The sequence below is a fragment of the Cervus elaphus genome, chromosome 10 (assembly GCF_910594005.1).
Source record: "Cervus elaphus chromosome 10, mCerEla1.1, whole genome shotgun sequence".
Lineage (NCBI taxonomy): Eukaryota > Metazoa > Chordata > Mammalia > Artiodactyla > Cervidae > Cervus > Cervus elaphus.
The window spans coordinates 30,807,388-30,827,666 of record NC_057824.1 but is presented as its reverse complement, the minus strand read 5'-3'; the positions used below and the strand labels follow the sequence as shown (position 1 = coordinate 30,827,666).

Below are 20,279 nucleotides of genomic sequence, written 5' to 3'. Positions count from 1 at the left end.
CAGTTTTGATGATCTTCTCAATGGGTCATTGTCAACTTCTGGTGGCTGGCCACTGCACTCCTCATCTTCAAGACTCTAGTCTCCTTTGCAAAACTTCTTGAACCACTGCTGCACTGTATATTCATTAGCAGTTCCTGGGCCAAATGTGTTATTGATGTTGGGATGCCTCCGCTGCTTTATGGCACATTTTGAACTCGAATAAGAAAATCACTTGGATTTGCTTTTTGTCTAACATTATTTCCCTAGTCTAAAATAAATATAAACAGCTAGTTTGAGTCTACTTTGGCCACCTGATTGGCCACCTGATGAAAGTATAAACTTTGGCTACCTGATGCGAAGTACTGACTCACTGGAAAAGACCCTGATGCTGGGAAAGACTGAAGGCAGGAGGAGAAGGGGACGACAGGATGAGATGAGTGGATGGCATCACCGACTTGATGGACATGAGTTTGAGCAAGCTTCGGGAGTTGTTGATGGACTGGGAAGCCTGGTGTGCTGCAGTCCATGGGGTCGGAAAGAGTCAGACACGACTGAACAACTGAACTTTACTGAAACAGCTAGTAATAAGTCATTAGCAAAAAAACATAAAGCGAGAAATGTGCATTAAAATGATGTATAACATAACCACATTTAAGAAAGTGTTCTAATATCAAATGGCCACGTTCAGCAGTATAAAACTGCAATTTCTTTTGCACCAGCATAATATGTCTGTCTGACCAAATAGTGCCATTTGTTGGAAAATGCCCACCGTTATTAAAGTGGGAGTTCTGGGGAGAAAGGAGCCAGTTGTTGTGTTTGAGGCATTAGAACATTAAAAGTGCTTTTTGTTGTTGTTGTTAAATACTTGGGTATGTAGGTCTGGATCTCAGAGTGCACGTCTTTGATGGAGGCCTAGATTTGGGAGTCTATGTCATACAGGTGATAAGTATTGCCATCAGCATAGTTTGCAGAAGAGATGAATAAAAGGCCTATGGTCAAGCTTTGAGAAACTCCAAGGCTTAGTGGTTTGGTAGAAGAGGCTGAGTAAGTCTTCAAAGGTGCCTGAAAAAGCAGAAGTGGAGAGGTAGGAAGAAATACAGAGTATAACATCCTATAGGGGAAGGCAATGGCACCCCACTCCAGTACACTTGCCTGGAAAATCCCATGGACGGAGGAGCCTGGTAGGCTGCAGTCCATGGGGTCGCTAAGAGTCGGACATGACTGAGCAACTTCACTTTCACTTTTCACTTTCATGCATTGGAGAAGGAAATGGCAACCCACTCCAGTGTTCTTGCCTGGAGAATCCCAGGGATGGTGGAGCCTGGTGGCTGCCGTCTATGGGGTCACACAGAGTCGGACACGACTGAAGCGACTTAGCAGCAGCAGCAGCAGCAACATCCTATAAGCCACAGGAAGGAAAGAATCTAGTTACTTTGAATTATCAGGATCTGAGCCCGGGTTATTATAAGGATTTTAAAAAGAAGTTTTCATTCAGCCCACTTCATTCCTCTGTAAGGCACCTTTGTGCAGGCCATAGCCTGCTGAGCCCTGCTCAGTAGCCTTGTGAAAGCCTCCTGTGAGAGGATGAGTAAGGAGCAACCTGAGATATATCTTGCTTTTAGCAACCTAGAGGTCTTAGTTGGTTTTGCCAAAAGGGATAGAACAGAAGTTGGATTGGTGTAAACAGAGGAACTAATAGAGGTAAAGAAATAAAATGGGGAGGAGAGACAGTTTTGTTTGACTGCAAAGAGCAAAGGCAGATTGGTTGGTTGGAGGGATGTGGAATTGATGGAGTTTTTCTGTTTTTTTTTGTGTGTGTATGTGTTTTTAATTTGTTTTTATATTTTTAAGTGGGAGATATTAGAAAGTTTTACATGTTTAAGAAAATTCAGTTTGGTGGAAAAGGTAGAGTCCACAGGAGAAAGATTATTTGAAAAGTTACAAGAAGAAGGTGGAGTCCCATAAAATTCTAGAGTTGAGTGCGTGTGTGTTCTCGTATCTTTATTTTTCCTCTTGATCGAGTAGAGGGAATGTTAGAGAAGGGAGGAGAGAGGGGGTAGGGAATTTAGGAGAGTGTTTTGGAATCTGAAGAGAATGGGGAACAGATAGTGCATGTGGAAGATGAACTTTGGAAGAACCTGGGAATGTGATACTTACTGATGGATGATGGGTAATTGATAATTGGATTTATGCAGGATTAGGATTTTGCCAGGCTGGTGTGAGGGAAATATTAAGGGAATTTAAGGGAAGAGTTACTAAAGTGAAAGACCGTGAAATCTAAACTGATTAAAGGAGGAAGTTCAAAAGAAGGTACTTGGATTGGAAAAAGTAGAGAAAGTCACAGGAATTAATGTTACTGAAAACCTTTATAGTGGTACAGAGAAAATGAGAATAGAGAGTTGTCAAAAGCAATGCAAGTCGTCAGGGGGCATTGAGCAAGATGAACTGAAAAACTTTTGGGATTTGAAAGACAAGTAACCACCAGTGGCAGTTGCTACTTTGGCAGGAACGGTTTCTGTGGAGCACTTTGGAGCATTCAGGGTTTGACTCTGGTTTCAGCAAGTTGAAAAGTGAGTGAAGGCAAGGATGATAATTTTTTTCCCAGAGGTTTGGCTATGAAAAGTCTATCTATACAATTAGCTTTAGAAGGATGTATTAGCTTTAGAAAAAAGAGAGCTGCTTTTTTTTTTTAGAGGAAAGACCTGAGTGTATGTATTTGTTGATGATATGATGAGCAGTAGGAAAGTTGGAGATGCAAGGCATACCTCAGAAGATAGGGGGATGTATGGATTCAGAGGGTTCTATAGATAGGAGGTTTACTTGTTCCACTGTGTGAGTGTGATGGGAAGAAAGGCTTGGTGTGAGACCCAGGTAACCTTGTGGATTGTTGGAAGGAGGTGGCAGGCAGTGGTGGAGTGTTAAAGAACTTGAACTGAGTTTACATTCTTACTCTGCCTTTAATTAGCTAATTAGCTGTGCTGCTTTAGGTCACTTATGGAATTTTTATCGGTGGTAGTACTGGGGGAAAGAGAAAGGTGCAGAAAGTTTGACAGCTGTTTTGGAAAAGCAGAGAACCCCAGCTAGGGAGTCATGGGCAGCAATGAACACTCAGTTGTAGGCAGAGAGCTACATAGGAGTGGTGTATTCAACAACGTTTACACTGAAGACAAAGTGTAGATGCACCTGAAGCAAAGGTTGAAATCGAATGGAGTACCCACGTAGTTACTTACTTTGTCCTTTTTGGTTAATATGGCTTAGAGGTCTGTCAAATAGATGGTGTTTGAGATTCCTTGGAACGGATATAAACTATATTGAAGTTGAAAACTATGTTTTGCTAAAGATATTACATAAAAACAAAATTTACAACCTTTTAAATTTTGCATTAGAGCATATTTAATGATTTTAAGTATAGGTGCAGAGTTAGAAGGAACATGTCCATAAGATCACCCTTATTTCTGATAACAGTTGCAAGTTTGGGGGTCCTCTAGACCACTCTTGGGTTGGATAATTCACTAGAAGGACTTAAAGACTCATTGAAAGCTGTTATATTCGTGATTGCAGTTTATTGCGGCTAAAGGATACAGATTAGAATCAACCAAGGGTAAAGGTACATAGGGCAGAGTCTCAGATAACTTCCAAACTCTGAGCTTCTCTCTGTTTCCTGGTATTGACTTGTGATAATACGTATGGAATGTTACCAAACATGGAAGCCCAGCCCAACCTTGGTGTCCAGAGTTCTCATGGGGTCCATGATCAATTGCCCACATGCATGAACTTAGGTTTCCAGCCCTACTAAAGGTTGAGTTGATCCATATGATTCAGAGGCCTCACCATAGATCCCATAGTTTTACTTTCTGGTGTGACCCAAAGTTTCCAGGTGGACAGGGACACTCTTAACTAGGCATTAAATTCTAAGAGTTTAGACTTCTTCCAGAAGTTGAGGGGTAAACTCAGGCCTCTCTTTGGGCAAGATGAAATTCTTTACACTTTTACAACAGTAGTTAAATATATTTTTGTATTTTGAGACTGCAAAAACTAATTAGTTAAGGTTTGATTGATATTAAAAGTTGATTACTAAAGAACCCATAAATAGGTAATTAAAATTTGGTATTTAATACTTAATTCTTATTAAGTACCTACGGAAGTTTCATCAAGAAATATTAACTTAATATTTCATTATAGTAAAACTGAGGTAAACTCATTTATAATTTTTAATTTTGGCTTGATGGTTCAATTCTGTTTTATTAAATTTGAACTTACTATTTTCTCCTGTGGCATTTCATATAATGAAGTCCCTGAGCCTCCCAACTTAATTTTTTAGCCACAGATTCATATTTTAGAGCAGTGTCTCTCATGTGAAAGTGTGATGTACTCAAGTCTCAGAGTTATGCATAGTTTCACCTTTTCTCTTACACTTTTTTTTTCCCATTTATTTTTATTAGTTGGAGGCTAATTACTTTACAGTATTGTAGTGGTTTTTGTCATACATTGACATGAATTAGCCATGGATTTACATGTATTCCCCATCCCTATCCCCTCTCCTACCTCCCTGTCTACCCGATCCCTCTGGGTCTTCCCAATGCACCAGGCCCGAGCACTTGTCTCATGCATCCAACCTGGGCTGGTGATCTGTTTCACCCTAGATAATATACATGTGTCGATGCTGTTCTCTCGAAACATCCCACCCTCGCCTTCTCCCATCTCTTTAACACTTTTTTGAAAGTATGTCTGAATCCAGGTGAGTAAGAGACATCACAGGGATAACCTTGAATTTATTTTTAAAAGGTAAATTTTTAGGGGTATGAACTGTTAGTATGAGAAACAGCATATTCTGCACCTTCTTTGTGACAGTGATGCTCTCTCTCTTTGAGTGCCACTGCTTCAGAGAATTAACGCATTCCCACCTCACTGGCCTTAGTGCAGATCTCATTTCCTGCTTGATCCTCATTACAAACTAGATCTCACCATTAGAGTGAAATCCCTTGATAAGCCTAGTTAAAAACAGCTTGAAGCAATATCAGGCTTTTTCTGGGCACCACTAGGTGTGGTGTTTGCATCAAGTCATTTTGGGGTGCTTTATGGAAATATTTTCTGATAAGAGAATTCCCTGACTTCACCTTTCCAGGCTGGTTTTTTCCCCCCTCCTTAGTTGTTTTCATGATGCTTACAAGAACTGGACTATAAAACCACATTTAGGGGTGACATATGATCCCTAACACTCGGTAGGTTGTTGATGTGAGATCTCAGGGCTTCGGTCAATGAAAATGAATAATCTCTCTGATTTATTACATTTTCTGTATATTGATAATAGGTAACTAAAATGAGTGGTAACTGTATTTGCATGTGATTTGTATGTTATAGTTAACATTTAAATTCTCTTTGGTGCTAAAAATTTTTTCACTGCCACCTCAAGCCTCTGTCCTCTAAGGCAGAGAGTGGCATTCCATCTCAGTTTTTGCTTCAGCATATGAACCCTAGAAGGCCATAGTGCAACTAAAAGCACCTAACCCATGAATGATATTTGCTTCATGTTTGGAAAACAAATGTTTTAACCCACTGTCCTCACTAATATTGTAACTACTGTCTTACAGATTGACTTGATGCAAAAACATCACAAAGGCTCCATATTATACAGTATGCGATTTTTGAGGTATGAGCTTTAGAAACTTACCTCTCATGTGGCATGTACATCAGGCTTTAACTTCAGTTTAATCATTTTGGGGAATTTATGCATTTCTTTTTTTTCCCTCTCTCTCCATAATATTTTTATAGTATTAAAAGGGCTGTGGAGGTATTTTTGGGTCCTAGCTAGGATACTTAGTCTTAACAAATACATTTTCTTTTATCACTAAATTGAGATACTAATTCTGGCAGATGATAGTTTTTTCAGCCCTTACAACTAGCTTAACATTTATGCCTGCCTCTTTGAGTTCAATCTGCCTTTTCTTTTTAGTGCCCTTTGATTGCCTCATTTTAAGTGCTTATTTCCATTCTTAACAGTTTTCTATTTATTGGACTGCAATGATCTTGTTGATGCTAACTGCCTGATACTGACTTTTTGAGAACTAAGCTGTCTAGATCTTATAAAAAAAAAGATTTCATATAAGTGCTGAACCATTTTGTGTCTTTGGGTTCAGAATATCTATAAATTGAATTCTGGTTAGAAGTAGTTTGATTGGTTTGTATTAAAAAAACCTGGCAACCAGGGAGTTTTTAGACATTTCTAAGACAGTAGTTCTACTCTAGTGAATTTTTCATTTTATTTCTGAAAACTCAAATTCTGGGGAGAAAAGTCTCTGTGTTTATTTGTGTATATACTAATGAGATTTTATTCCTAACAAATTGGGAGATTTGTTCTGTTTTTTTGTTTGTTTAGTTTTGTATGATTCCTAAGTAGAAATGAATTTCTTTTCTTGGTCGTAGTGGATTGCTTAATTTTTTCAATGAAGAAGTTAAAATCAGTTTATTGTATACTGAGTATAAAAACTTGTTTTGATCATATTCATATATACATTAATGATTTATATTTATCTGTTAGACTGGAAACCTTGAGTATATTTAGTATTATGGACCTACTGACTTTGAGTGTACCTTGTAAGCTAAGTATTTCTTAAGAACTTATCTTTCATAAGCCTTATAAAAACATCACGTATAGGCATTATCCCCATTTTATGCAACAGACATCAGAGCCTTGGAAGTTAACTTCCTTGTGCAAAGTCACAGGTACCTTTGCAGTGCTGGAGCTGAGATTTGAGCCTAGATCTTTTTTTAACCCATATTCTCTGTTGCCTTGTGTTTACTGCTATGTCATCAGAAAAAGATACAAATATTTAACTCTTCATAGTAAGAGTAGTATATGTAATCTATATTAAGCATAATGGACACTAGAAATCCAGAATATTTTAATATTTATTTAAATATTGATAAGACTGTAATTATCTTGATGTTTCAGGATTGTTTTATTAATTCATTTGCTAACAGTTTCCTTTTCCAGGTTGTTAGGTGCCATACATACAGACAAGTTTAAAGTCTGCCCAAATCATTAAAGTTTATAGATTCTCTTGTTTTTCAATTCCTTTTTAGAAGTTAATGGTATGTTACGGTTTATTATAGGTGCTCCTTGAGTATGCTACTTTTAGATACATGGGGCAGGTCATTCTGTAAGTTTAAGGAGTTCTTATGCTTCATTTAGTGGTAAAGGCATTTAAATGCTTGTAGACTTACTACACTTAGACAGTATCCTCATACCTTTTTTAAAAATTCCATAGATTTTATTTTTTCACATGTTGGAAATTCTAAGCTTTGTTGAGTGAACTCTGAATGTTTGAAGAATATACTTCATTATGGAACCTTATATACGTTTAGTTAGTATGCCAGCGTTATGAATTTTTATTAAGTTTCAGATTCAGAGCCTTTAGGAATAATTTAGACTTGTGTGCCATGGAGGTATCCAAGTTTAATTGAACGTATTTGTCTACATTCTGTATTAACAATGGTTGCAGTAGGTTCAGATCGGGATGTCTGAGCCTATGCAACTTTTTCATATTTAGTATTGTTGTGGATGGGGACAAGGAAAGGATGATAAACTCTAAATAAAATACACAGACACTGTGTCCTTTTTTATACATGGGGAGGGGAACGGGGTTGAGAAACAGCTAAGTTTCTGCTCTTGCCAGTGTCCTTAATGTCCCCAGATAATGTCACCAAAAAATTATGGTGCAGAAGGCGTTTTAGTAAGTATCGTAAGAATGATTTTTTTCCCCCCAAGAAGGTCGTTCCTGTCCGAAGAAATAGCAATATTAGAGGAGCATTTTTCTTCATATTTTTCATGTGTTACCACAGAGTAGTTAGTGTTGTCTTATATATCTTGATACCTTATTTCTTGATAGTTGATTGAAGAAAATATAAGGTTCATGAGAAGTTACAGAGTTGAGCTTCCCATTTTACTGGTAGGGCCACTGGGGCCTAGAGATGATCCTTAGGTAAGCATACTGATTTTACCTTGGGGCCGTGCCACTTGTTTATTAATATCCAGATATCTGGGATTATTCTAGGTAGCATTTGAATTTTAAATAGATTATGGACTGCAACCTTCAGCTTTATTGGATTCTTGGATACCTTGCTTTTATTTTCCTCACTTTTTATAATTTTAATAGATATTATTTTTTTAATTGACTCAGTCTTTATTATTAATAGATATTGCTTGTATAAAGAATATCTATTAATAATGAAGTCCTCAGTATTGCCATAATCTTATTTTTCAGCTGTGTTCTTTCCTAATACCCTACTGAGCATGCTTTCGAATTTCATTCTATAATCTATTTTCCCACCAAATAATCAAGCTACGAATTTAGGTGAGAGAGACAGAGTGCCACATTGCCGTTAGGCAGTAGTTTAAAAATAATTTGGTAAAAAAAAAAAAAATAATAATTTGGTAACACTTTGCTCCTGCCTGATATGTTGCCAGTGTTTTTTATTTTTATGACTGAGAAGACTAATTTTCCACTGATTAACCTTCTTATGAGAGAAGGCAATTTAGAAACAACTATTCCTTTTATCAAGGCACGTGAAAAGAACCCTGGACCATGGTGACCAGCTACCTCAGTTTGCCTGGGACTAAGGGAGTTCATAGGACATGGAACTTTCAGTGCTAAAACCAGTTTAGGTGTTGAGTTGGCCACCCTATTCCTGAAAGTTATTCATATTTCTGAATTAATCTTTAGATAGTAGAAGAGACTGAAAAGCTGGTGTTTCACCCAGTGACAACCTCTTCCTAGTTGAAAGACTTCTTATTAGATGTTGGAGTGCTTTTGTATAATAGCAATGAGAAGATAGAGGCTTGTATAGAAGAAAGATTTATGGTTTGGGTTATCAAAATGTTTTTTTAAAGTTGTAACTTTATACCCTTCTCTCTTTGCAGAACTGATAGTGCATCAGCCGACCCAGATAATTTAAAATACTCTTCATCCAGAGATAGGGGTGGGTCTTCCTCTTATGGACTGCAACCTTCAAATTCAGCTGTGGTGTCTCGGCAAAGGCATGATGATACCAGAATCCACGCTGACATACAGAATGACGAAAAGGGTATATATTATATATTTCCTTATTGCCAGAGGCATGCTTTTGTGTATATATGTGTTTTTTAACCTACCTACTTCTCCTTTTCCTCCTCCTTCCCTTTCTTTCCCTCTCCCCCCTTCTTTTCTTCTAATGTGTTTAAAATATGATTATTAAACACAGTGCTGTTCTTGAAACATTTTTTTGAAAGTTTATCCCTTACTTGTAAATTTAAATATACTCTTTACACATGCAGTAAAATATATAAGTGCAATTTTCTTCCCCCCAAAATATAGTATTATCACTGAGGCTAAAGTCTTTCCTGACTACTGTCTCTCCTCTGGACTTCTAGAAAGTTTTATAGTGTAAAATCTGATCTTCCGCTGAAGATAACAAAATGAAATCAAGACATGCATCACAGGGATAGAGTAGAAGCAAAGGCTGGTTGAGCTGCAGATTGAGTCAGAAGGACCTGAACTATCAGGAATTGATGGAGTGAAACAAAGAGCCCATTGAAATAATGTAAATGTTGCTGTTTTTAGGTGGCTACAGTGTCAATGGAGGATCTGGGGAAAATACTTATGGTCGGAAGTCGTTGGGGCAAGAGCTGAGGGTTAACAATGTGACCAGCCCTGAGTTTACCAGTATTCAGCATGGCAGTCGTGCGTTAGCCATCAAAGACATGAGGAAATCACAGGGTAAGACTGGGTGACCTGGGACCAACGCACATGCCTCCACTGAGACACCTCCTAAATGCCTCGTTTCATACCAGTGCCTTGCGCATCTGTGACTTGGTTAGCTTACTGAGTTGAGAAACGTGTGTCAGTGATAATTGTTTGCATTCTTTTACCTCTCAACTGTTCCCCAACATAAATTTCTACCAGAAAGGTTTTTAATACTTTTAAAAAGAATTCTCTTAAAATAAGGAGACTGGATGAGATTTTTAAGAAAGGATTTTCCTGGTTACAGTATTATATTGAACATTTAGTGTATAATAGACTCTTGTGCAGCAAGTCCTTCAACTCTAGGGTGAGGGTAGGCCCCTAGAGTTCTAGAGTTCTGTTTAACTCTAGTAAAGGGACTGGGCCCTTTTCTAAAGTTAAAGACTCACTGAATGGGTAAAGTATCTTGAACGTTCATAGGATTAGAGGTAATGGGTTTTTTTCTGAAAGAGAAGTTTATTTTGGTAAAGCTGATTCAGAAGTCAAGATTTCTGATTTACACACTTTGTTGGATATAATTACTGTTTGGACCTTTACTTTATAACCATTTTTTCCCAGTGGGGGGGGGGGGGGGGGGGGGGGGGGGTGTGTGTGTGTGTGTGTGTGTGTGTGTGTGTGTGTGTGTGTGTGTGTGTGTGTGTGTGTGTGTGTGTGTGTGTGTGTGTGTGTGTGTGTGTGTGTGTGTGTGTGTGTGTGTGTGTGTGTGTGTGTGTGTGTGTGTGGTGTATCTTGGTGAACATTTTTGATTAGAACTTTTTTTATTTTGCATGCAGCTTTAAAAAAAAAAGTGATTTCTTTTAGATAAATTTTTCTAAAGTGGAATGACTAAGTCATAGGCTGAAACATCTCTTCAGAGTATTTGCAGTCTTAAGAGTTAGGTCTGGTGGAGTCAGGAGGTGACTCTAAAGCTAATTTAGTCTAGCTCCCCCTTGCAGGCTCAGAGTTAAACAGTTTGCTAGTGGCAGCATTGTAAATACAGCCTAGATTTCTTGACTGGTAACCTACAGACATTTTTAGCAGTCATCCTTGCTGACTCTGTAGGCTAAGGCTTTTTAAAAAATCTTATTCCTTCTCTCAGATGTTATAATTTCTTTTGTTATTACTTTTCCTTAGAAATGGAACTGTCAGACCGTTTAATGTGGTTTGTGTTAATGTACATTCATTAATTATGATGAATTGCACAGTTGAAAATTTAAAAAGAAAAATTTAACACTTTATTTAAAGCCATCTTGGTTAGTAGTGTTCAGCATTGTTTGAGCATTCCTGCTTGCTCTTGTCATTAAACAAGGGAAGAAAAGTTTTGATTTGCCACTTTCCTTGTGGCGGCATGCCTTGCACATGGGAGGTGGTAATTAGACATTTGTTGAACTGAATGTGTAACTGCAGTTCACCAAAACTTTGTTCTTGAAAACTGATGATGTAACAAGAGGCTCCCCTCCAGTGGGAGACCTAGGTGAGAAAGAGAAGCATGTAACCTCTTTTTGCCTGATGGTGACTTCAAACCTGTTGAAGTTTCTTACCTGTGCTCTTTACCTGGGTGTTGAAGACAGTTTGGAACAGATCTGAAGAGAATAATTTCTAAGCCTTTCTTTTTTCTCTGTCAATTGGCTCTCTGGAATGAGGTATCTGTGTAGGTTTATCTTTTTTGAGGGTCTGCTGTGTGCCTGGCAGTCTGCTGGGGCTGGGTTTACAGTGATGAACAGGTGTTATGGCTGGGCTTCCCTGGTGGCTCAGTGGTAAAGAATCCACCTGCCAATGCAGGAGACATGGATTTGATCCTTGGTCTGGGAAGATTCCATGTGCTGCGGAGTGGCTAAGCCCTTGCGCCACAACTGCTGAGCCTGTGCTCTAGAGCCCGGGAGCCGCAAGTGCTGAGCCCACGTGGAGCCCACGTGCTGCAGCGACCGAGACTTGCAGCCCTAGAGCCCCAGCTCCACCGAGAGGCCCCGTAGTGAGAAGCTCGAGTCACCTCTGCCCTCCGAAACTAGAGAAAAAGCCCCTGTGGCAGCAAAGACCCAGCACAGCCAAAAATAAATAATTATAAAAAAAAAGTCACAGGACTTGCATTCATTGAGCTTTAATTGTCTGGTGGACTGTGATTATTTAATATACTTTAAAATATTTGGGCTATTAAGTTTCTGTGCTGATTCATCCTCAATGTTTATGTTCACAGAGCGATCGTTGTCTTATTCTGATGAGTCTCGACTGTCGAATCTTCTTCGGAGGATCACCCGGGAAGACGACAGAGACCGAAGACTGGCTACTGTAAAGCAGTTGAAAGAATTTATTCAGCAACCAGAAAATAAGCTGGTCAGTGTAGTATGTTTGGAAATATTGATCAGTTTTGCATATCCATAGTACGCTAGATAATGTGATCTGAAATAGTTTAAGAAGGGAAAAGGTTCGCTTCTAAGGAAAAATAATAGGGAATTCCAGATTATTTGGCCTATATTATGATCATCTTGAACTTAATGCCCCTAATGTGTACTTTAGCCACAAATGTTGGATCGTTGTTGGTTCCTTCTGCGGTAAAGTACTTTTGACCTTTTACATATTTATTCTGTTGTCCTTGGAACTTTTTTATACTGTGTTCTGGGACAGAATATCTCTCTGTTTTCATAAGTGAAACTGGAGTACGAGGTACATAATTTGCTCATGGGTAAGTTTGGTCTGGTGGCCAGGGCTAAATAAATGGAAAAACTCTTTAAAGTACTGGAGGAAAAAAAAAAAGTATAGGAGGGAGTTCCCTGGTGGCCTGATGATTAGGATTCTGGGCTTTCATTGCCTTGACCTGGGTTTAGTCCCTGGTTAGGGAACTGAGATTCTGCAAGCTACTTGGCCTGGCCAGAAAAAAGGAATGAAGTACAGGAGCAGTTACAAATTTCTTTGCCCTACAACTAAGTCTCCTACTATTAAGAACATGATACAGAACAGGAGAAAGTTAATGAAAATGGTATAGTGAGTCAAATGACATTTGGTTCAAAGCTTGTTTCCTCCAAGTCCCCCTGCCTGATTTTATTATGAAAAATTTCAAATACACAGTGAATTGAAAGAATTTTATAGTGAATATCATAGCATCTAAATTCTGTCATTAACACTTTAACACTTTATGACTTTATCATATATGTCTCTACCTCTTCTTCTATCCATCAGTCCACCTGTTGTTTTAAAAATGCATTTCAGAGTAAATGAAAGAGTTGTTGGTTTTTCCCCCATTGATGATCATAGCTGTATATTTCCTATGGGTAAGTTTCTTTCAGAATCTGAAAGGAAACTTTATGACCCTCCTGATATAATTGGGACCTGGGAATAATAAGAAAAGTAAGGTGTGGTCCTGTTACAATTTGGAGGGAACCAGAAGTAAGAAAAAGTACATAATGTTATTCTTAAAAGTATAGAAATCTGAAGTTTTTATTAATTTTTTTTAAGGTGCTAGTTAAGCAATTGGATAATATCTTGGCTGCTGTACACGATGTGCTTAATGAGAGGTAAGTAATTTAAGAGAAATTTAAAAAGTATACAGGAAGACAAACTTATTGACTTCATTTATAACATATTTAATGTTGCACTAGGTTCTCTTGCCATTTTTTCTTGTGTTAAAGTATTTAAACCTTAATTACCACTGAAATAGAATCCAGGTGGGTTATAGTTTGTGGGGGTGCAGAGAGTCAGACAGGACTTAGCAAATGAGCATGCACGCGTGCGCGTGCGCGCACACACACACACGCACACACGGAACCCACTTGAAAGGGAGAGCCTTTTTTTTTTTAATGTGTCAACATGACTAAATAATTGAGCACTGACTTGTAGAATGACATAAACTCTGAATGCAAGCAGGAATGAATCCAATTAACTTTTGTAAACTAGAGCATTTTGAAACTGCTTAGAGAGTAGAGGTGAAAGGGAGTGTCCTTTGGGCAACAGTGGATTCAAGCCATCTAGTCTCCAGGGCTGCTGGGGTTCCCCAGAGGTCTGCAGTCATTTCTTCCTATGGTGATTCCCAAAGAATTGCAGTGTTGGAAAGCATCCAAACTCATCTCAGTAGGTCATGAATCTTACTGCTTTTTGATGGTTTTATTTTGTATAGTTACTCACTAATATAATACATCAGTGTTCATCTTCTAAGTTTATTATATTTAACTATTACTGTTCCCTATTTTATAGTCCTCAGATACTAACTATTACAAGGTATGTAATTATTTGTATAGTAATTTTATCTGATCCCTGGGTTGGGAAGATCCCCTGGAGAAGGAAATGGCAACCCACTCCAGTATTCTTTCCTGGAAGACCCCATGGATGGAGGAGCCTGGCAAGCTACAGTCCACAGGGTTCCAAAGAGTTGGACACGACTGAGTGACTTCACTTTGTTTGATCACTTGTTGCTGCCTTTTTCTATGAATCAGTTAGTATAGTTTGAGATGAAATTCGAAGTCTGAATTTTAGTATATTTAAACCTTTCTTTACTATTTGTAAATAATCGATTCTAAAATAAAAGAAAATTTAAAGTTTTAACAAAGGTACTTTGGGCACTACAGGAGAGAGAAGATAGAATACTTAGAATGGGTAAAACTTAAACCTTTTGTGTAGTCTGAATAAAAATTAAATCATTTAAGACATTCTGTTGTGAGATATGTTATTCTTGTCATCTGTGAAAGCTTAAGCCTCTTGTGTATTTGTTTGTTTTGTTTTGTTTGCATTAAAATAAACACAGTAGCAAATTGCTTCAGGAGTTGAGACAGGAGGGAGCTTGTTGTCTTGGCCTTCTTTGTGCATCTCTGAGCTATGAGGCTGAGAAGATCTTCAAATGGATTTTTAGCAAATTTAGCTCATCTGCAAAAGATGAAGTTAAACTCCTCTACTTATGTGCCACCTACAAAGCACTAGAGACTGTAGGAGAAAAGAAAGCCTTTTCATCTGTAATGCAGGTAAGAATATGGAGGGTGGGGGAGTGATGATGTGCTTGGTAAGAACGTTGTCTTTAACACATCTTTGGTGGAGTGCTTGAAGAAAGGAATCTTAGGGTAGGGGTTATCTACTGATAGTACATGTAATGTAAATAAAATTCCTCTTTCTGAATTTGAGTAAAGAATATAAAGAATACACTTTATAGGTAGATTTAAAATAAGTTACTTAAAATTTTATGTCTTCACTTTTTAGAAACTTTCTTTTGAATTTGCCTAGTACTAGAATCATTTCCAGATTTGGACATTGGAGCTGCATGAGGAAAGCCAGGTCAAAGGGGGCTTCACATTTTTTGAGGGAATAAAAATTAAACATCACAACTTACTTTGGGGTTTTTTTAGGTTTGATAATGTTAAAAATTATTATTCCAAGTTATATAAAATAATTGCCTATCTGAATTATTAAAAGATGATTCCCAATTTAATTTTGAGCCAAGTTATAAGTAATTAAATTTTTGTTGTTTAGAAATTTAGAATTTGATGGTTTTGGAATATTTGATATCTTTATTTTTATTTTTCCTAAAAAGTTGCTAATTTTGTTTTATTTTGGCCAATTGGTTAAAAAAAAAAAAGTGAGAAATCTATTCTGTCTTAAAATTTTTATTTTCCCTTCATTGTAGAGGTTATGAAAAGAATTTGGGGAAGGATTTAGAAAATTATTTGTAACTAAACAGCATAACACCAAATTTGACTTATTCTGCATGCAGTTTATATTGTGGATGTTCCCCCAGTTATTTATTTTGAAAAATTTTAAATCCACAGGAAAACAGATAGGCTAGTACAGTAAACGCCGATATATCTTTTACCTAGATTTGTCATTGATTAATATTTTGCTCCAGTTTTGTTTTTACACACATGCACACACAGACATGATTTTTTATTGAACCTTTGAAAATAAATTACATCATGATGGTTTACCCTGTGATACTTGAGCATACATATACATCTCCAGAGATTAAAGCTAATCTTCTATATAACAATATTATAATCATACCTAAGAAAATTAGTTCTGTCACATAATAAAATCCATGTTCAAATCGCACTGTTGCCACTGAGATGTCTTTTATAGCTTTTGTCTTACTCAGGATTCCATCAAGATTCATGTTTTTGATGAATCTTTAATCTCTTGAAGATGATGGTTGTGCCTCTTTAATCTTTCTTAGGTGTAACAATTCGCTGCACTTTTTTTGTCCCCCTTCTTTTGTAGAATGTTCTGTGTCTTGGGCTTGTCTGATTATTCGTTCCTGGTTCAATTCAGTTCAAACAGTTTGGTCATGAATACTTCATGGGTTCATACTTAGCTTTGTGTCACGCTAGCAGGTACATAGCTTCAGGTTCACATACCTCTTACGTGAAGAGTTTCATTGCTTAGTTAAGGTGAAGACCAATCAGATTTTTCCATTGTGAAGGCTTGTTTTTCTCCCTTTGTAATTAGTCAGTAATCTGTACATAATGCCATGAGACCTTCTGAATATTCTGTTTTTCATAATATTTCACTCAATTTTAGCATTCATTTATATGCTGTGCATTGTGTAGATTATAGTACTAGCTGTTGCAAAATGGTGGTTTTCTCATTCTAGCACTTTTTCTATATTTATAACATCATTCTTTTGTAGAGAAGAACCTTTGTTTTGGGGAAAAAAATGGGTTTTAACAAAAAATTCAGCTGCAAAATATTCTATAAGTAGCATGCCGTATGGTTATTTAATAAATATATATATACACATGTACAGTGGTAACATGATATGTCATTCTTGTGTTAGAGCCGTGCTAATCTTCTCTAAGTCATTCCAGTTTGAAGCAAGTGTTTATATCTTAAAGTATAAACTGTTCAACATTTGCTCTGTCTTTTGAATTTTAAAATCATACATCATAGTTTTTGTTCTTGAAATTTTAATCACACCCATAATATTGAAGAGAGCACTTAGGAACAGAGTAAACACATTACTTAGAAACATGTTAACAGACATTAAAGAAGGGAAAAACAGTATTTGTTTTCAGCCTTTAATATCTTAGTGGATTGAAATGTTTTCAAATTTTTTGGAAACTAAAACTACAGAGTTTATTTTCTCTGATGTCAGTCAGTTTTGGCTATGTCACTATTAAATAATAAACCTAATTTGCTTGTTTTCTCCCTATTTTATTAAATGTTCATGGTTTGTAACTTTTATTTTTCAGCTTGTAATGACCAGCCTGCAGTCCATTCTTGAAAATGTGGATACACCAGAATTACTTTGCAAGTGTGTTAAGTGCATTCTTTTGGTAGCTCGATGTTACCCTCATATTTTCAGCACCAATTTTAGGGTGAGTTCCCTGACCCCTTCTTTTCAGATGATGGGGTGAGGGATTGGCTGCGTGTGGGAGGACTTGAGAAATTAAATAGAAAACAAAGTTTCTGCTCCTTTGAGTATAATCAGTTTTAAGGGCCAGGATTGAATGATATAGTAATGCAATTTTATGAAAAATACCATCTGTACTTGCCAACACTTGTGCCTTAAGATACTTAAATATTTCATCAATGTCATGAACAAAGGCCCATTATTCTCCTGCCCTGTCCCTCCCACCCCTATTTTAAGTTAGTATGATGTCAGGTAGGTAGGACATAAGATGTTCTAGAGTCTCTTACTCTTATGTGGTCCACAGGTGGAATAGCAATAAGACCTTAAAATGATTAGTCCCCTTTTCTTTGTCTCCATCCAGGATACAGTTGATATATTAGTTGGATGGCATATAGATCATACTCAGAAACCTTCACTTACACAACAGGTGTCTGGTGAGTCATTCAGGATATACCAGTCATTTAAATATTGTGGGAAGGAGTGTTGGTTCCTCAAAGACCAGCTGTTAATACTAGTTTTTTGATAATAGAAGAAAAATAATTACTTCAGAGAATATTTTGGTGAAGATTACTTGTTAGCTACCTATATCTTTGCAAAGGAAAAATGTGTACTTTTGTAATAAGTAGGGAGAGTAAATGCAGATTGTAGTGTTGTACCTATGACTTGTCTCAAGTCATTTGTTGGTTGGAAGAGATACCATAGTGGCAGTATTCTGAAGGGTAGAATGGAAGGAACATCCTGGATATTTATGATTTTTTTTTGTTTTTCTAGTGATTAAACAGTCAAACAAATGGATTCATTTGGATGATTGTCATAAATTGTGGGGAAAAGCCACTTTCTTTTTCAAGTTAAATGAATGACTAGTAGGACTCACTTGAACTTGTCCCAGGTGCTGTAGTTTTTCATAGCTTGTTTGGTACAATAAAGTTCTGAAGTTAAGATACAAAGGTGAGAATAGTTCTCTCAGTTCCACTGGCAAGTGGTTCCATTTCTCCCCCGGAGATGAAGGTACACTTTCAGTGGCCAGGTGTGGCCCTGGAGGAGAAACCCAGTGTGGTCTTAGATTGGGGCAGTATAGTCTCAGCCATGTGTGTAGTGACAGTATGGATATTAAATCTACTTTAAAAAAAAAAAAGGACAGATTAGATTTTAATTTCTGTAGAATTTTTATTTCTGCAGCATTAAAAGAGGTAGCTGTTAATCATTAGTATATTTAATAGTTCATGGGGATTTTCTGGTGGTCCAGTGACTAGAACTCTACTTCCATGGGGCAAAGGGGGATGGGAGAGTGGTTTGATCCTTGATGTGGGAACTAAGACCCCACAAGCCATGCGGCACAGCGAAAAACAAACAAAAAACAGTTTATAGTACTAATTTTATGATACAGAGCTTGTTTCAAGAGTGAGCAACTTGAAAGCCTTTTAAAAGTCTCTTATTAAATATTTTTAAATTTGGACCTAGATTTTTTTCCTACTCTTTCAAATTTTCTTATGTGCTTCCTAGGGTGGTTGCAGAGTTTGGAGCCATTCTGGGTAGCTGACCTTGCATTTTCTACCACTCTTCTTGGTCAGTTTCTGGAGGACATGGAGGCATATGCTGAGGTGAGTATATAAAAAACAGTTATTTCCTAAAATTTCAGTTAAGAAAAAAAGCAAAAACAAAAATCTAAAGCAGTGCTAGATTTATTTTAAAATAATTCTGATCACCAGACATTTAAGCAAAAATTATGAGACCATTGCAGTTTTTAAATTGTTTTTCAGATGCTTTTAGGTTGCCAGCAGAATTACTGGAAAGACATTGCAGGCCTAATTTCCCAAAGCTTGAAATAATTTTGGTGGCTGGTAGTTTTCAAAAACATTTTCTTCAGTTGTAGTTTACTCTTAGTTTTTGTTATGAAAAAGGTTAATTGATATTGTGAATTGATGATGAAAAAGGCTTTCCTCTTACTTGTATCGGCAGTCTTGGCTTGTGCTTCAGAGGACAAAGCTTGGTTTCAGTCACCTGTTGAGTATGACACTTTTAAATCAAGTGTCCATTACTGGTTCTCGGATTTCCTGGCCACTGTCACGATTTAAACCTGCCGTCTTTGAATCTATCTCTTAGTGTTTCTTTCTTGCTCAGTTGGTAATTACCATGATTCTTATTTGGTGGTCAAGGCTTCCATAAAGATTTAGCTTCATCTTTTCTTTATACCTTTGCTCTTTCTGGCAAATGGTTAACTCACTACTTGTAACTGTACCAATATGTTTTCTCCCTTTCAGAGAAAAATGAGAGAATATGTTGCTTCCATATGTTTCTTTACCCCCACACCTAGGATGTCTTGCTTCCTAGCACAGCTTTAGAGCTGATCTGCTTCTCATAAGCCACCCATTCTTTTTTGTAGAGACTTCCTTTTGCTATCCCTAGAGATCTAGTTTTCTTCAGTTATTTTGGTGCTTAATTATATGTAGGTATAATGGTTATAATACTCCATTTTTTGCTAATCTTTTCCTTTGAGTATATCTAATTTCCTCAACTGACTTTTAAATCTGTAGACTAGGTTCTTATAATTTTCTGAACCAGCCTCCTCTAAACTCCCCCATCCCCCTTCCTCTTCATGTGCATGATATTGGCTCATCTTACTGTTGGAGTTCCTCAAAGAATCTATTGAGGTTACACTTTGCTTTTTAAATAATTGGAGAAGTAAAGTCTACTTTTATATTTAGATTCATGTTTCCTTTTCTCTCATAGGCCAAAATTCCTCTTCATTTGTAAACGTCTATTATAAAGTTAACTGATTTAAAAATTGGGAGTTGCTTTTTGTTTGTTTTTTAAAACAATGTCCTTCCTAAATAAGAATGATGTGAATTCACATCTAGGACCTCAGCCACGTAGCCTCTGGAGAGTCAGTGGATGAAGACGTTCCTCCTCCATCAGTGTCCTTACCAAAGCTGGCAGCACTTCTCCGGGTATTCAGCACTGTGGTGAGGAGCATTGGGGAACGTTTCAGCCCAATTCGAGGTCCTCCAATTACTGAGGCATATGTAACAGATGTAAGTTTTAGTAGTCTTAAGTATCATTCAATAATAATTGCTTTTTGTTTTAAATGGTTCTCTTTACCTAGTGAAATATGTTGTTAACCTCTCATTTGTTTAGCATGTATGTATGTGTCTGACTACTTTCTTAAATAGCCAGAAAGATAGGGAATTCTATATTCCACTCCCCCTCACCCCATGATAAAA

At 37.1% G+C, this 20,279-nt stretch overlaps 1 protein-coding gene across 3 annotated transcripts in view; it reads left to right on the top strand.

Annotated features, from left to right (window-relative positions):
• SMG1 (SMG1 nonsense mediated mRNA decay associated PI3K related kinase) overlaps nucleotides 1-20,279 on the top strand; it is a 97,621-nt gene that overhangs the window by 19,742 nt on the left and 57,600 nt on the right. For 2 of the 3 annotated variants that reach the window (XM_043914412.1, XM_043914414.1), the window contains exons 2-10: nucleotides 8,900-9,063; nucleotides 9,579-9,734; nucleotides 11,932-12,068; nucleotides 13,188-13,246; nucleotides 14,470-14,683; nucleotides 16,898-17,023; nucleotides 17,420-17,492; nucleotides 18,562-18,659; nucleotides 19,917-20,090. In XM_043914412.1, the coding sequence (XP_043770347.1) occupies nucleotides 8,900-9,063; nucleotides 9,579-9,734; nucleotides 11,932-12,068; nucleotides 13,188-13,246; nucleotides 14,470-14,683; nucleotides 16,898-17,023; nucleotides 17,420-17,492; nucleotides 18,562-18,659; nucleotides 19,917-20,090 (1,201 nt within the window). Of the gene's footprint in view, nucleotides 1-5,570; nucleotides 5,630-8,899; nucleotides 9,064-9,578; nucleotides 9,735-11,931; nucleotides 12,069-13,187; nucleotides 13,247-14,469; nucleotides 14,684-16,897; nucleotides 17,024-17,419; nucleotides 17,493-18,561; nucleotides 18,660-19,916; nucleotides 20,091-20,279 lie in introns of all 3 variants that reach the window. The other variant, XM_043914413.1, reaches the window with a different exon arrangement.